This window comes from Choloepus didactylus, chromosome 1 (assembly GCF_015220235.1).
Source record: "Choloepus didactylus isolate mChoDid1 chromosome 1, mChoDid1.pri, whole genome shotgun sequence".
Classification (NCBI taxonomy): Eukaryota; Metazoa; Chordata; class Mammalia; order Pilosa; family Megalonychidae; genus Choloepus; species Choloepus didactylus.
In genome coordinates this window covers 129,361,909-129,380,359 of record NC_051307.1, presented here as the reverse complement: position 1 = coordinate 129,380,359, position 18,451 = coordinate 129,361,909, and the positions used below count along the sequence as shown (strand labels likewise).

General features: G+C 33.4%; 1 protein-coding gene across 1 annotated transcript in view; it reads right to left on the bottom strand.

The window, feature by feature from the left end:
* Window positions 1-270: 270 nt before the first annotated feature.
* The window catches only part of SI (sucrase-isomaltase), a 219,746-nt gene continuing 201,565 nt past the window's right edge, over window positions 271-18,451 (bottom strand). The window contains exons 38-48 of the mRNA XM_037841441.1: window positions 16,946-17,079; window positions 15,916-15,950; window positions 15,715-15,831; window positions 12,726-12,874; window positions 9,610-9,694; window positions 9,476-9,532; window positions 8,744-8,868; window positions 6,211-6,299; window positions 3,788-3,837; window positions 3,407-3,574; window positions 271-533 (exon numbers count right to left, since the gene is read on the bottom strand). Coding sequence (XP_037697369.1) covers window positions 465-533; window positions 3,407-3,574; window positions 3,788-3,837; window positions 6,211-6,299; window positions 8,744-8,868; window positions 9,476-9,532; window positions 9,610-9,694; window positions 12,726-12,874; window positions 15,715-15,831; window positions 15,916-15,950; window positions 16,946-17,079 — 1,078 coding nt within the window. The 3' untranslated portion in view covers window positions 271-464. The remainder of the gene's footprint in view (window positions 534-3,406; window positions 3,575-3,787; window positions 3,838-6,210; window positions 6,300-8,743; window positions 8,869-9,475; window positions 9,533-9,609; window positions 9,695-12,725; window positions 12,875-15,714; window positions 15,832-15,915; window positions 15,951-16,945; window positions 17,080-18,451) is intronic.

The window sequence follows — 18,451 nt, the reverse complement described above, 5'->3', positions numbered from 1 at the left end:
TTTGGGATTTCTTTTAAGAAAATAAAGGGGAAATTTACTCCTTTATATATTTAAATACATTTTATTTTTTGTTTACAATTAAATCTACATACAGAAATAATTAATGAAGAAAATATTGTATATAGTTTACAATATCACAAACATTTCATTTACTATTGTGCAACAATTATGTGTTTCAATTATATTTTAGTTATTCTCACATATATATTCAATAGCCAGCTGATCCTTAATAAGTGTGCTTAGAAAAATCCAACTCCTGTTGTACATGTTACAGAAACTTGGATCCAGTGTGCATTAACATAATAAAATAAGTCTTAACATTGTATTTTGTGTAATAACCTTTAAATAAATGTTACGTATATTTTATAGAATATCAGAAGCCAGTGAAGAGGGAAAATTGTAAGTGCTGTGAAACTTAAATCCAGATTTTTAATTTCTCTGACTATTTGAATCGATGGTGATCTTCATGACCAGTAGATTTCTATTGGTTGATCCAAACTAACATCATTCATTGTCAGATCAATATTTAAAATCTAAAAAAGATTTAAGGCATTAGATTGTTTAATCAGAAAAGCATATTTCAATGAAGATTATTTCCATAAACAAGTGTTCTCTAAGTAAACAAGATTATACCCTTTTATTTCTTCTTAATTTTGGTTAATTTTTATTTCTAAGAGTTCACAAACATTTGAGCAATAATCTCATCCAACCCACCCACATTACAGATAATAGAACAAATCCCTGACAGTTGGAGTGGCTTGTCAAAGGACAGTGAAAATTTGAAACTATTCCACTTATCTTTATTTCTTTTACTTTACTCTTTCCACATGACTTCTTGAAATATGGAGTTATTTATAATTGCTCTACATGATTTTTTATGCTTAACTCCTCTAAAGCTTACCTGGTAATTTACAACTAAAGTTTAGTTTTAGAAATATGTTTTTTCTTTTACATCAATCTCAAAGGGCTTCAGGACACTGAATTGATTGTCAATGTTTTCAATTTTGTGTGCATCACTTTCTTTCCTTGAAGAAACTCTCAGACTATGTAGAAGTTAATCATGGAGATGACCAATTAACTAGCTCTAGGCCAACACTCATCTGTTGTATTTTTATGATATAATTAATTCACAAAGCTTTGCCAGTGGTGCTTTTCTCCAGTACATCTGACTGTGCCTTAACTATGTGTGCCTTAGTTTAGAATGCTTGGATTCAACCACCAAATATGTAAGAGAAGGGGAAGAGAGCCACCATTCCTTTACTGCCTTCCTTCCATATACCAGGCCGTCTCTCAGGGGCTTTACAAAATGTATTCTTCACAAAAGCATAGCACCTTAGATTTATTTGTCACACATTAATAGAAAAGTTTAAAACAGAAAAGTTAAATAATTTGCTTTGTTTGAATCATCAATACTTAAGATAGTTCCTTTATGTCAAGACTGAATAGCAACAAGTACATTTGATACAAGTACTTAACACCTTGTATCAAAATCAAGTAGGTGTAATTGTTGCTAAGAAAATGTTTTAAATTTTTGTGGATGGAAAGATTAAATCATCTTTGCTTAGAATCCCCACACGTAAGAGAAGGGCAAGCAGGACAGCTAAAGAAATTTACCACCCTCTCCGTTTCCCACGTATCTATGAGGGCTGGGAAAAGAGTAGCTACTCATTAATTTTTGTTGAAGTTATATGCACTTAGAAGTAACTATTCCATTATTAGTGCTTGTGGTAAATATTTTATTACGGGATTCCTGTGGTAATGAAACAATATCAGAATTGCTTATTAATACTTAAAATTCCTTGTGAATATGTTTGAATACAGTGTAATAACTTTTCATTATAAATATGTTTTTGTGCTAATTAGTCAAAATGAACTTGAAATGATACCCTACATGTGAAAGTAATTTTTTACATTGTTCAGATGATTTTATTTAGTTTATTTTTATAGTAAAAGTTGTGAGTTTTTTCACTATTGTAAGTAGTTAATAAAGAGCAAGGAAATATATAAGCAAACATCTTTTTTTTTTTAATCTGATTAAACATTGGACAGTGAGGCAAAAGTATTTCCTAACAGTTTTACTATGTAACCTTGGGAAATTAATTTCCCTTTTGAGGGACTGAAGTTTCCTGGTCCGTCACATGAATCAACTGGACTAGATCAGATTCCCTTACTTTGGAATTTTATAAACCAGTAAAATTTAAAAAATAAAATGGGTGTGGGGCACTAGGTTATCAACTTTACTTTACCAAGGAAGGACATTAAAAATACTAAAGTATAATTCTAGAATCTTGCCATGATTTCCAGGAATAAGACGTCATTTAATGTCAAAATAGGAAGAAAGACAAAATTTCATATTAAAAAGGAAGCCCTGCTTTCTTGCAGAATGGCAGTAATAGTAGGTATTAAATTTCAACTGGAAAGAATGGTCTTTAAAGTCCTATCCAAATCTAACATACTATGAAATCTATAAAGACCTAAGACTGTGTAGAAGATAATAAGGACCTAAGACTGGGTAGAAGATAATAAGGACCTAAGACTGGGTAGAAGATAGAATACTTTTTAAATTGACATCAGTCAAGCAACTGGCTACTTTGCAAACGTAAATTAAGTTTCTCTAAGTTCCTTTAAAATTCCTCTAAATTCTAAAGTGATTGACTGATTAATACTTGTTTTTACTTAACCTTAAACAAAAAACATGTATGTACACACACACTCCTATGCAGTTTTTGCAGTGCAGGCATAGCTTTAAATTCGGATCAGAGACTTATAGCTATTAGTTGTTTTCTAGAAGATCAATTGTTTAATTCCACCTTTACAAGGCCTAGGTTCATAGAATTTAAAATTTGAAGGAGAGTAAAAGATTGTTTACTTGCATATTTTTATTCATTTGCAGAGAAAAAAGCAGGGCTACAATTATTTATTCAAAGTAGAAAGCTAATTACTGGCAGCAATGTGAATTTAACCCAAAATCCTGACTCTTCATTTGTGTTCTGCATATCACTCATAGGCCTGTATCTGTAGGTGCTAATAGACAGTTCTATTAATTTTGCAAGAATGTGCAAATATATCTACAACATGTTCAACATTTCAATGTAGATATTTTATTTTTGAAAAAAAAATTGAGGCACCTTACATAGGCCAAAAGTGATTCAGAGGTTTAATATAATATTTAATCTTGCTTTGATTATGTCAGGACAATTATAAAATAGATGCCATTGGATTGATTTTTATGACAAGTTATAAGGATGACAATATGAAAATAAATATGCAAGTGTAATGAAACTGTATAAATGAGCAAGATCATAGCTGACCCATGATTGTATTTCTTTAGGGCTGAGAAATACAAGAAATTCATGTAAGCACTTTTAGTAGCTCTATTAAATAAATACTTTAATAGGTCACTTACCTCCTTGTCTACATCTTGGGTAAATTTAACTAATTGTTTATTTTCTTTATATATGAGATTAACCTCATTGACAGGAGTCTTTCCTTTCCCCCATACATTGATGAATCCAAGTTTCATTTCATTTGTATTTACATAACCATTTTTCAATATAGTGCTTGTCAAGTTGGACTATGAAGATAAAGAAAAATAGTTTAAACCCTTCATTTGCAAAAATAATTGAATATTTAAAATATATATATCCACTAATCAAAATGGCTGGTATTTTATAGAAGAGTAAATCATTTATCTGTAATTTGAAATGTATTTTATAAAATAAACATGCCATAAAACTACAAATGTTTTTAACACAATTGCAAATAAATGATCTATGTGAATACACACCTTGTTTAAATTAAATTGTACCATGGAGTATAGGTTTCTTTCATAGGTGTCTGTAGAGAAAAAAAGGTATATTTTTATTTCCAAAGAACAGCAATAATCAATACTACTACTAGCACTTCTATTTACCCATATTTAGACTACCAAATACCAGCAATGCATATCTAATTTTTCTCTATGAGTATTTAACTTATTCAAGCACAGTCTAAGAAGCACTGAAATAGGAAGGATGTATCACCAAAGATGGTTCTAGAAGGATGGAGTAGGTTACACTAAAGTAATGATAGGTGTAAAATCACCTTGACCCACAGCTTCTGGAAGGGTGGGAAGAAGTAAAAAAATAAACAGCGTTCTCCAGTGCTAGTGTAGGACACTTACTTGCCATCTTAATGCCTGACAATAAATTAGTACTTAAAAAAGGAAAAGGAATATAGAAATTGCTCATTCAAGTGTCATTTGAGAAAGTATTCAATTGTTGGAGAATGCTACAGGTCAACGGAAGTCAAACAGATTAAAAACATATGGTTTCAGTCTCTTTATCAAAAATATAATCTTGCCATATTTTAAATCAATTTTAATGATAATCCTAAAACTACAACTTACTGAGTTCCTCCTATTTGTCAAATGCTAAGTACTTTACCACAACTACTGTAAGAGATAAGAATTATTAATAGCCCCACTGTATAGAAGAGGAAGTGAGTCCCTGAGAAATTAAATAAATTGCTCAAATTGAAACAACTAATTATTGTCAAGGACTGGATTCAAGCACCAGTTTCCATTATTTCTAAGACTGTTTTATATCCAAAAACAAGCAAGCATGTATAAGACAAAAAAGTGAAAGGTAGAGTTAAAACAATGATTGAAACAAATACCGGGATAGTATTTAAAAAGCAATACATTTTTTTATTCCCCTCTCCACTTACATATATCAGCACTGTATTCATTAATACACTGAGAATTACTTAAATTTGCAATTCATTTTACTTACACTGAGAGTAAATGATATACTGTCCAAACTTTTTCTCCTTATACCAAAATATGCATGGCTTATTCAAGATTGCTAACTCTACTAACTGTTGGATTGAATTAACCCAATTTCTTTAACTGTGAGATTCAAAGATCCCGTAACAAGAATGCAAATCATGCATATCTCAACTTTATACCTCAGGAAAACTAGGTAAATTAAAGGCCATCTTTCTGGGCCTCCTGAGAAAGCAGGGCTGCAAACTTTGATGTGGACCCTCAATTAATGTATTAATGAAGGTCAGGGCTCTAAAAACATAGGGTTATTACTATATAACCTATAAATAATAGGGATTGGTTTCTTTAACTTCTAAATCACAAGATGTTAGGAAAAGGTTTTATTAGAGGCTTGCTTATTAGCATACAATCCTTATTACATCAACTTTCTGGTATGATTTATTTACTAGTAGATTCCTTTCTTATGGTTGCAGAATAATAAATATTTTTCAAATAAATGAAAGGTAAATGTTTTTGCTATTAATAAAAATTTATTATCTTTGGATCGCTTATTTAAATTGCAATGAACTGCCCCATGAGAACTTCAATACCACACAGGTGTTCGCTTCTATGACTAAGGTTTGTGTTAAAGAAATATCAAAAGAATGATCTGAACTCCTGTCCAGTAGAGGTGGGCCTGTTGATAGCAGTTAGTAAACCTGAATACCTACCAGTGTTTATTTAAAGTAATGATTTAAGAGTCATCTGGGGATGTCTTGCTCAAAGGCAGATCGCTGAGCCTTTCCCCCAAACCAGTGGAATCTGGATGGACCCCTAGAGTCTGCATTTTTAACAAATTACCCCAGGTGATTCTGAAGCAGATGGTCAGCAGACCACACAGTGTAAGGAACTTAGAGTTCAGTCTGTCTTGAGGGACTGTCATGGAGGAGTAGACATAGACCTAAATTTAAGGATATCTTCTTATGTAAAAATCACACTGAATGTATTTTTTTAAATAGCCATAAAGTACAGAGACTAAATTTGGATTGGTTTCTGGACTATTTCCTTGTTTTAGAGACATCCCTTGCATCAATATGTACACTTTGAATGTGGCTCTTTAGCTCAGTTTAATTTACACATATTGAATGTCTTTTATGTGAATAGCACCTGTGCTGGCTTCTGGAAGTACGAAGATGATCAACACAGAATCCCCACCTACGCAAATCTCTTAGTTATCTAGACATTTTACCATAAGGATGAGCTGTATTTAGAATAAGAGGGAAGTCTTTAAATGTTTGCAACACTATTTTTAAAGTTGATTCAACTAAATATTCAACACTCTTAGCTTTGAATAATTTCAACAGTTTTTTATTCAATTTCCAAAGTACAAGAGTAAGTAACATAAAAGTAGTGTGAGAGAATAAGTATGTTATCAATTACTTTTATCTAATAAATGGAACACTCACTTATACTGTCTCCATCATCCCAAAAGAGAGATCCTTGTGCCGTCTGATTATCACCCACAGCAACAATGAGTTTCATGTAATTTTGTCGGCTATAAGAGAGAAATATATGATTTTATCCATGTTTGTAGAACAGCATATATCTTGGGATGATATAACATCTATATCAGAATACAAAGTAATGCAATTAAATGTACCAACTAAAGAAAATGCAAACTGTTTTACACAAAGGTAATGAAAGGATATTACTTTTTCAATGAGATAATGGGAATGATAAGAAACATTAAATCCTTCATATTTAATAGAAAATATTATACATGCCTTCTGATCTTCACCTAGCGTAACAAATCAGAACTGACCGTATTTACAATAATTAAAACCACATTAAATTTATGGATATATTTATTTGTTCTTCCTTCTGATACCTATCTCACTTACCATTAAACATTAACTATTTTAATAGTATACTTTGAATCCCTCATGCTTTAAGTCTTCCTCATATTTCCATACGTAAACTAATCACTGAGTTATCATTGTCATTGTTACTAAGAATGTGTACAGTAGCTAACAAGTTCCAAGTCTGATCCTTGGAAAGGAGAATACGTCTCAAGCTTGTGCTTACTTTGACATAGCTGTGTATTATTAAAGTGCCTGCTTCCATGCTCATTGTACAGCAATTTGTGGCAAGTAACTCTGATAGCCTCATATTGCTAAGGAAGTATTTTTCAGACAAACTATGGTTAGCCCTATGTTTTTTCCAATCACAAATATTTAAGGATGTGCGCTCATGGAAGTCTCCTAAATTTCCAAAATAATTAAAGTTCAAATCTCTACCGTAATTTGAGATTTTCCAAATAAAAGCTGTACACATCTGTTAGCATAAATGTACATAACTATTTTAGTTCACAGTCATTGGGTAAATGACACATCTATCTTATTGGTAACATCAAAAATCTTTAATTCACAATTTTCCAACACATATTGAAGCTTGAGATTAAAAGTTCTCACAACTTGCATTCTATTCTGTATATACAACTAATCTCAATACTGTATTTACTGTATACCCCACTCCCCAACACACACTGAATGTTGTCTCTTCTCCTCTCTTATAATAAAAAATCAGCTTATGACTTGTCTCTTCCATGAAGTATTCACTTATGAGTAGCAATCGTTTTTCCCCTCTTCAACTGATATCAAGGCAGAATATTTATAGAAATGTAGAATGGTGGCTCCAGGGGATGATAAGAGTCTAATTGTACCAACTGTGGCTATCAACATGTAGTTCACCAGAAGGGTGAATATAGCATAAGAGGAGAAGAGGAACAAGAATTGATCCCTCTAGAATCACGAATTTAGAAAGTAGAAGTAGAGACTTTAAGGCTGATACATCTCACTCTTACATCAGTGATAGGAGACAGAGTGGGCATGGTCTCTGGTAGGTGAGACACTGCAGAGTGAGAATATCACGTAAGGGGTCCTGGTCAGATGATCAGTTATGAAGGGTGATGGATAGAAAATTTGGCTCATCCTTCATCCTTATAGGGGCCAAAACTGCTAAGAAACAGGTCTGGTTCCTCTGTGTAGGGGGGCTTAATAGTTTGAAGGAGTAATGATATTGTCAATGGATATCTCCATTTTCATGGATCACAGTGAGCCTGGGATGATTTCATGGGAAAGACAGAGGGAGGACAGACAAAAGAAAGGAAAAAAGAAAAGAGATGCAAAAAGAAAGAGAAGTCCTCACAACAGCGTTGGCTTAGAGTTTCTAAAAAGGGTCATAAAGGGTAAAATCATGTTTTCATAGAGTAAATATTAGTGCTTTCCACAATATCAGAGGTTGAAAAAAAGTTAAGGACTTAGCTGTGGCAGCTATCAAAAACAAAAGACATTCATTTGTCAATATCTCTGCATAGTACAGGCAGAGGAAATAAAGTTTTAGTCTGTATTTTGGATCTGGGAAGCTTTCCTACTTTAAGAAATGATAGCTTAATGGAAGACAATTTTTCATGAGTCTCTTGCATTTTTGCACGTCCTGCAAACACAGGCACTGATAGTTTTCCTTCTGAACTATCTTTTCAAGGATGTTTTTAAAGCAAATACAATGAAGTAGAGGGCAGGATTGGAGGGTTCCTGTTTGTTTGATTACTGTCCAGTATAATAAACATTATGTCTCCCACTGAAGCAATGGATGAAGAGCATTGCTTACAATGCATTATAAAGATTGATGTTCTCTAAGCCTGGAGTTCCTCAGCTGTGACACATATCCACTGCATGTGCAGCATTTGCTTGGGCCGTTCTGTATCACCCCCACGAGACTTGGGGGACAAAGAAAACTGAAGTAAACATGAAGATCACACTTCTTGCTTTACTATGAGTAACGAAGTGCTTTGTCTTTGACTGAGCCTCTGTGAAACTGGCAGGCTAACTTGTTGGCTTGCAAGTAGGGTAAAAAGAGTCTCAGACCCTTTCCAATTCTTGACAATTTTAATATGAAATGTCAAAATTTAAATCTGAACCCCATAAATACTTTGCTTACCTGAAAAATGTGTTTTGAGCAGGCTCTTGACATGGTAGAATGTGACCACCACGGACATGCAGATTTATTTTATATAAAGGAGCATCAAATTCACTGAATTGTCCTCTGAGGCCAATATCTTGGCCCTGGGAATGAGGGTTGGGAGGAAGAACAAAAGCAGAAAGAAGTGGACTCATCAGCAATATTGGTATACGCAATTATCTGACGAGGTCCATCTATAAAATCAAATAATACTCTTTTTAATTTAAAAATTATAAAAACACAAACATTTATTCAGGAAAACATGTTATTTAAAGCTTATAGTTAGTCCTTGGTTTTATAACAGCTTTAAACTAATTTACAGCTGCTTGTTTTTGTAGAGTTCACATGCAGAAAATTTGTGGATTTTTGAAAGGTCACAATAGCTGTCTCTGGCTTGTCACGTACGTTATTCTTGGAAGGACTGCATTGCAGTTATTATTTTGCATATTCAATAAAGGGCAATGACCTTTTTGTGTACAATATGCACCTTCTGTGGTTATTTAGTAAAATAAATCAACAGCTACATAACTAACTATAGCAGATTAAATTAACTCTTCATTGTGTGTTAATTTGGTTCAGCTATAATTAGCAACAAATATCTTTCTCTTTTTAAGTGGAAAGTAAACGAAATACATCATTTATTCAAAGGCTAGGGCAAAATTGTTACCCATTTATGTTTAGTCAATTCCCCAGAATTTCTTAAATACTTACTGTATGGTAATCAAACCACCGATCATTGGGGATATAGCCTCTTACAACATCAACATCCTGGAATTTAAACATATAGTAATTAAAAACATGTAGATGAAGGAAAATATTTTGTGTAAAATAATATGAGGACTTACAGGTTCCAACACAGGAGTAACCATAAATGCTGGACCCCATAAGAACTGCTTGTATATATCCCAGGTCGGCTTTTCATTAAAAAACCTTGACAAAATAATCAGAAATAATTAAATTAGATCTAAGAATTTTGTCTCTTCTGAATGCCATAAAATAATTCAAATGGCATTTTGAAAGTATGGATTTTTGTAGATTAAAATGAGCATCAAACTATAATAAAATCAAAGACAATTATATTATTTGGAATTCAATGTGCAGTAGTACAATACTTCATGATAAAATCTAGACCGTGACTAAATTTTTTGAAAAAATGCAGAGAATTGTGACAGACATAACACAAATGGAATAAAAAATTCTTTGGGAGAAAACTCATGGAAGTACAAATATTAGCTTTGCCTTACAGATGATCAACAAACTAAGAAACAACATTATTAGCCCTCGGGAAGAAAATTGTGACACATGCTAAAGAATCTTGATTTGGTAACTTTAAAAAGTGTTTTCTTATCCTTCTTAAATTAGAGCTCACTGAATATTGGCTATAAATGCTCTTTAAAGTTCTTCCATATGTTAATATTTTTATGAATTTGAGATATAAATGGTTGGTAAAAAATCTTTTCTTTTTTATGGTTTGAGAATAACTCCTATTAAATGTTGACATTTCTTCTACAGTTGAAATGAAAGAACAAAGTGTTTTTTGTTTGTTTCTGTCATTTCATTTAACCAGAAACTGAGCTTAATGCCAAAATGGATTTACTCTCTCATGACCACCCCTTGAGAGCAGAGGCCCAGGCGCTCTTGAAAAACAAGAGTATCTGTCATTAATAATGTTTCTGCTCTAGTCACCCATCCTAGAGCTGAGACACTACAACTATTCTGGGAAGTAAAGAGGGATGATAAAACAAGGGAGAAAAGGCTGGAAAAGAAAGAAGGGATCAGCAAAAGGCTATGAGAAACAGGGAAGGAATTAAGGTAGGTAAACCAATAAAGCAATTAGAGAATAATTGGAATATAAGAAGAGCTTTGTTTTAGAAAAATGGGTCTTTTATCCTTATTAACAAAACAGAAGGAGAGAAGGGCTGTGAGAAGATGGTGGAGTAGGGAGCTCAGGACTCAGTCCTTCCACCAAAACAACTTTTAAACAGACTGGACGTGTCTGAAACAACTATTTTGAAACCCTAGAGGCCAGAATAACACTGTACAGGATCCAGGGAAGAACAAGAGGTAGAGACTTATAATCAGGTAAAGAAATATAAATTGCTCTCTTCACACAGCAGCTACTAGCACCTATCCCACACCCTCGCGGCAGGTCGCCAAAGGGTCTAGTCCTTGGTTAGCTGCTGATGACAGAAAGGGGCATAAAAACCCTCTTCTCCAAGAACAGGGGAGGACACGGCTGATCATAGATGCGTGAATTTGGATGGCTGGGTGCTGGCTCTGAGGGCAGTAACTGTTTCAACCTGCCCCAGACAAAGGCAGTGGCAGCCACTATGTCAACCCCGCCCAGACAGAGTTAAAGACTCAGTGCTTCCTCAAGGCTGCGGGGGACAGTTAACCAAAGGGCTGCATTTGCTGGGCAGGCTAGGAAGGCTCAGCTTTGGAGAGCCATAGGAGAAGCTCTTGGCTCCCTTTCTGATCTCTCACAAGAGCACTTTGGAGCTGTATGGCACCTCCTTCCTGGGTGCCTAGCCCTGTGTTGGCTGGGAAAGACTGACTTGGGAAAGTCCTCTCCTGAGTGACCCTCCTTCCATAATTTTCCCTTCAGTAAAAGCAGCAGGAGACAACAAAGAGAATGTAAAAACCTATAGAGGCAGACAGTCTGGGTCAAAGACCTGCCAGCTTCAAATACCTGGGAGAGGGTGATCTGCCTCCTGGGAAGCAGGGGATATAACCAAACTTCTATAAACAGAAGAACCACAAAACTACTAACAAGCAAAACCTATCATCAATTGTAACAAATGACCCACACCAATGCATAGTGTTCGTGGTGGGGTGGTTGTGGGAATCCTGTATTTTGCACATGATTATTCTTTACACCCACATCTTCTCTAATAATATAATTAAAAAATAAATCCATGGAACTACACTACACAAGCAGTGAACCATAGGCAACAGTTAATACTACAATTTTAAAAGTGTGCTATCCTCAACTGAAACAAAGATTCCACATCAATGTAAGTTGTTAATGATGGGGTAGTAAATGGGACTCCTGTATTTTATGCATGATTGTTCTGTAAACTCAAATTTCTTCAATAAAGAAAAAAAAACAGAAGCCTTGCTGACCACCTTATTTTGGTAATTTTACTTTCAGTTGTATTACTTCACTTTTAGTAAATATTTGCCATATTGTTTCAATGGTTTATCAATAGTGCAATCTAACAAGCCACCTCATTCAATTACTCTGGTAATATAGGGTACACAAGAAGCTTAATATTCTATGATTATTTAATTAAGGTTCTTTTTTTTTTTTTTTAATTGACTGGTTGTTTTATAACACCCATAATAGAAATCTGCTTGTATAAATATTAAAAATAGCTTAGTCTAAAAGTTTTGATACTATGATCCATGGACTAGAATAATAGAGATTTGGTCATGCATTCACTTGATCTTTGATGGGGTGATCCAAAATAAATTTGTAAGTTTAGTGTTGGAACTGTTCAAGGGTACCCTACTGGCTGATCTTCAAGAAGGAGTATAATGGCTCTCTTCAGTCAGACATCTATCTATGGTAGATTTACTACAAATATAAGCTCCAATTAATTCAATTACAACATAGGGATAATATTACTTACCTCTGAGGATTTTTGTAAAGATTCAATGTAACAATATAGTAGAGCATCTAGAACAATACCTGGTATACAGTGGCTGTTCTTACACAAAAATTATTAATTTTAAGAAACTGATTAATGTGTTTCATTTCTGTAATGGCATATATTTGTTAGTCTATTTGTTGTTAGAAATATGTAAGTAAATACTTCATTAACCACAGATATATGCTAAAATAACAATGAAAAATATTTCTAATCTAAAATGTTCTATATTGCTCTATAGGAGTTTATTGAGTAAATTAAATGGCAGCAATCTGTCTATGATAGGAAAAAAAAAACAACTTTGCACTTACTCATGCAAAAGAGGTCGGATAACAGTGCCACCATGAGCATGAATTTCATGCATTTGTGTATAGAAATAGGGCAATAAAGTGTATCTAATATTTAGAACATCCCTTGACATTTCAGCAAAGGTTTGATTCCAGGAAACAGGATCTTGTCTCTGAAACAAAGCAAAATGAAATAGTACATTAATAATCATGAGCATGTATCCTTTTTTAAGTCCTAATATTCAAATTCATATTTGGATAATAAAAAGTAGGAAATAGTATATTATAACATGATATTAATGTTTTAGTAAGAAAAGTGCAAATATGAATCTGCCATAGGAATCTCCTAAATTAAGGCAATGCCTTGATTTAGTTTAAGAGAACATAAATGAAGGGTGATTCACCTTTTAATAGATGATGTGAATACACTTCCAAAACAGTGGTACTCAATGTTGGGGTGAGAAGTCTAGGAGAGTAATGAAATGCTACAGTATAAAAGAGTGGATAGAAATAAGCAGAGACATGTAGAGCCCATCATGGTGAGCTTTAACATCGTGGGGCTTCATGAGAAATGAACAGGTTAAAGTGCCAAAGAATTAATAATGTAGAAGGAAGAGAGGACCTAACATTGGATAAAAGAAAAAAAAAATAAGCCCAAATCTGCTTTGGAATAAAAACTCCAGTTCTAAAGAATGAAATTGATGGTAGGAGGAGTAAAAGCCTAGAAAAAAAAAAAAAAATGCCACACATATTCATTAAAAAAAATAGACTGGGAAATTGATTACTACTTCATTCTCTAATCTGTACCAGGAAAACAAACATGAAACCACCTTGCATTAACTCCAGGGGACATTTTCAAGGCTTTTTGTTGATACCAGCAGAACTGGTGCCCATTAGATCTGTGCCATATCTATGAAGATTCCAAATTTTCTAGGTTTCAGGAATAAGAAAGCTTGAAGTGGCCATGATGACTGAACATTATCACGGGAGTATATTGTGCTAGAAGAGGCAAAATTTGAAAGTAAGAAAAATGGGAGACAAAATTTTAGAAACGGAGAAAAAATGAGTACTTGGGATTAGGAATCTGATGGTAGGCAGATGAGAGGGAGGAGTGAGTGTGGTTATAAAAGATCATACTGAGAGATCCTTGTGGTGATGGAACTGTTCAGCGTCTTTATTGTTGTGCTAGATATATGAAACCTCACATATGATAAAATCATATAAAACTAAATACACACACATACAAATGTGTAAAATAAAACTTGGGAAATCTGAATAAGATCTGTGGATTGCATCAATATTATTATCCTGGTTGTGCTATTATAATTTAGTTCTCAAAATGTTACCACTTGTGGAAACTGGGTAAAGCATACCCAGCATCTCTCTCTGTAATATTTCTTTAATTGCATGTGAATCTACAATTTTTTCAATATAAATTTCAGTAAAAAATGAGAAGGGTCCAAGAAATGTTAAGCTATGTCTATTCTTATTGAAACTACATTCAATGTCAAGTAAGAAAAGAAAGAGGCAAACACCATAGTTTTGCCTACTGACTTCATTAATATGATTACAGTTTTAGCATGTTGATACATTCCAAAGTTCAATTTTCTTAATCCACAATTAAATTAAAGTTAGGTTTCTGCCCTTTCAATTGTAATTTAGAAATACTACCTCTGTCTTTCCTTGCTTCTCTATTCCATCTTTCTTCAAAAACTCTACCACCTTCCTATCATGGGGTCTTTTCTGCCTTCTCCCCACCTGAAATTCTCCTCCTCCATAAGTTTTATATTGGTGCTCTCTGTCATTCAACTCTGCTCAAATGTCACTTCATCAAAGAGGACCTCCCACAGAACCCCTGTCATTTCTATCCATTCACTCTTTTTTTCCCTTCATACACATTTATTTATACCTGACATATTACACACATAATAATCTAGTATCTATTATCTCTATCCTCCCTACATATATAAATCATTAGGGCAAGGACTTTGTAAATATTAAATAGTAGAAGCTCAATAAATATTTGCTGAATGAATTCCTATCTAGGCTTTTATTGATCATGCCCCACTCCCCTCCAATTACAGTCTTCTAAATTGCTTTTCTGTACAGTCTTCTAAACTGCATTTCTAACAACAAGCTTTCCTCTCAAAATATTTCTATTCCATTAAGTTATAGCTCTGAGGCCCAGCTTGCAAATTCTTCCAGAATGTAGCCCTATACTGCTTTCCATTCTTATATTTCAGCATTTTCTAAAACAAACCCTCCCCACAATTTAGACTAACTTCCCAAGGGTGGCATAACGATCTCACAGCACACCCATGCTTTAACTTTCTGTTACACATGGTTAGAAGCTTCCTTCCTTTCCACTTTATTCACTGAAACCCAACCTGTCCTTCAGAGCTCAGCTCTATCATCAGTCCTTTCAGGAGGTGTGTTTTGCAAATTTATCTTTCCTCTGCACTTCACTGAAAGCTAATATCACAAAATTTGGTGCTTAGCTTGATGTTGCCTCTAATCGTTCATACTTTTTTCATGACCACCCAATCACCCCAAAAGTTCCCACAGACAATTTAATAAAGATTTTAAAATGTACAGTTGTGATGCCTCATAAAATCAGTTCTCAGTCTCAACTCATTTTTTTTAACACTTGCCTTTAAATTTAATCATTTCTTGAATTATACTGATATTTCAAATGACTTTTTATTTCCAATTGTTTGATCTAAAGCTGATTTCTTGCTCTTCTGCCACAGTTACAGATGCAGATTTTTTCCACTGGAAATGCCAAAATTATGTAGATCACCAATAAGTATGCTAGCAACTACCCTCAACTATGGAGAACAATAGCCCAGGTCAGAAAATTCTCAAAGTGATGGGGCTCACATGTCCTCAGTAAATATAAAGACAGGAGGTTTCAAACATTTACCTGAAAGTCACCCAGGTAAGGTGCTTGCTATTAGAAACTTCTAAAGTTGTTAGGGGGTAAGAATTAAAAGTAGACAGAATAATTACATACTCGAGTAAATGCAGTGTTGTGATTTCTTGAGTATGGATAAAATGCTCCAAGTTGCATCCAGCGGGCACAGAGATGATAATCTGAATCATTGAAGAAACCACAGATATCTGCTCCAGTCTAAAATATATTATTATATTTAGTTTTGAATAGTTTGTTACTAAATATTTACAAAATAGAAAGATTAAGAATAGAGCTACTTACATATGATATTCCAAAGAGACTAAATTCCATCATACCTATAAGAAATTAGGAAAAATAATTTCAGAAAGCTGCCATCACATGTATTTTAATATTTTTAATTCTATTTTTGGAGATGTTTCCTTTCTAATGTCAAACTCTAATTCAATGAAACACTTTTCAGATTATTAATACACTTTTAAATCATTTCTTCTTATAACAGTCACATATTTTTACTTCATAGTGTTAATGACATTTTTGAAATAGGAGAGTATAAGCTTTCTTGACACTTGCAAAGTGAGATATTTAGAGCACAGAACTGTTTGAACACATTAAAGTGTGAGAAAAAAGTGGGGATGGTTTCCCTGATTGTGTTTCTTTAATATAAGAAGATGTCTCTGTAATTACTTAACCACAGGTCTTATCATTTGAAACAAATTGGATTATCCTTATTAAATAAAATCTTCTGAGGAATGATCATTTCTATGAAATAGAACCCATATGATTTCCCACCACTTCCCTTAAGGGAATATTTCTAAGCATTGTTTTCCTTGAATCTATTTATCAATAGTAAAGAATTTTAATACTAGACTTGAAAAAGACAACTATCCATTCCCCCTTTAATGTGATATCTTATTTCCTATTTTTCCAACCATTGTCATAAAACTTTCAAAATTTGATTTGAAATGTTTCATTCTTTAGCACCTATCAGTGACTCTTATTCTCTAGAATCTAGAATTTCTGCCTATTTCTGTATCTTGTTGTAGATATTATTTTTTTCCAGCTCCTGCCCTGTCCAGCCAGGAACGTGAACCAAGAGTGATGAAATTATTTTCTCAATATAAAATTAGTTGCATATCTATCATTTGTTTCAGCATCCCTGATCCTGCTTCTTTGCCCACTGGCTTTTCATGATGTTATGCTTTCATAAAATACTACCCCAAAGCATAGTCCTGGGATGGACTTATAAAGTACAAGAACTAACATTAGCAAACATGAATATCTAAGAGAAAAATTCAAAAAAAAAATGATCAAGATGCTGATTCTTACATACCAATGATTGATTTGTCCATATTGTCCCATCGTGCATAGTTGTCTCCAAGCCAGTGTCCTGCCCATTGTCCAGTGCTAGGATATGTGGAGCGGGAAATAACAATCCCTCTTTTGCCAGTTGCCTTCTGCAATGCACTAACATATTTGAAGAAGAATCTATGAGTTCATACATAAGGTATTTTCTTCAAATACTTGTTTTATGTGACCACTGTATGACAAAAATTTTTTGATTTATGGCATCTATGTTGTTTACTATTAAGCTAACTTTTTCTAAGTCTGTCTTCCCTCATACTATAAAAGCCTCAGAGGAATGAATACCATCTTTTTTTACCTCCCAACATGTAACAGAGTGACACATAAATATTAAGTGGCCTTAAATATTTTTTCAACAAATACAGGTTAAGTCAACTCAATTTTATCAAATCAACTAACAAAACCATATAGTGAGATTTTGGCATAAACTCACTATATTCTACTTAAAAGTTTTATATTTAATAAAGTCCTAGGTTCTAACTGTTGATCATTTCAACCCTTCTCAATTATAATTTGTCAGCTCTTAAAATACATATTACTCCACAGAAAGCCTCTGCCCTAATATTCCCTGATTCAGAGGGCAGTTTAAAGACAACGAGCCCTTCCTCAATCTTAAAAATAATTTTAAAATAAGGATAATTTTCTTATTCACATAGAATGTATCCCAAGCCAGATTTCATCAGGATTGTGCTAAATGTTCTTTTTTTTCTTTTCTCCCCTCCTCAGTCATGAGAGAGTTACTTAATTATATATATTAAAATATATTCTAGGTCTAAGAATAATGCAACAATATATTGTTTTGTATTACTGCTCTCTCTGACTGTAGAATGAGAGTACATTATGAAGTTATGAAAACTAGAGACATATCTTACTATGAAATTAATTGGAAATTAAAATTTTATTTTTATATTACTCAAATTAATTGCAAACGAATAAGAACTACAGAATTGTCCCAGGAGAAAATACTTCAAATATCTAATCAGGTAGATTTCACTGCTCATTTACATGTAATTAATATCTACTCATTTCCTTGTTACCACATGGACCACACTGTTCTCATTTGTTTATATATAAAGCTTCTTTCATGAGCACTTGAGATTCCTGAAGTCATGGACTATATCTTTTTTGTCTTTGGATCCTGTATGCCAGTACAGTGCTTGGCATGCAATTCAGCTTAAAATTTTTTTGAATTGATGATTATCTCAAATAAACATTACAGGAAACTAAAAATGTATTAAACAGACATAGCATGATATATTGAACCATCTTTCAACAATAAAGATAATATTGTATTTGTCAACTCGGAATTTCCTCCTTGTCTGTGATGTCCCTCTTCAAAGAGATCATAAACAAAAACCACCTTCACTGTCACTTTCCATAGCAAATATAAGGGAGCTAGTCTATTGAGGAAAATTAATATATCTAATAGGCTTCACATATATTTCTTGATATTTAACAAGAAACAAATGTGTAT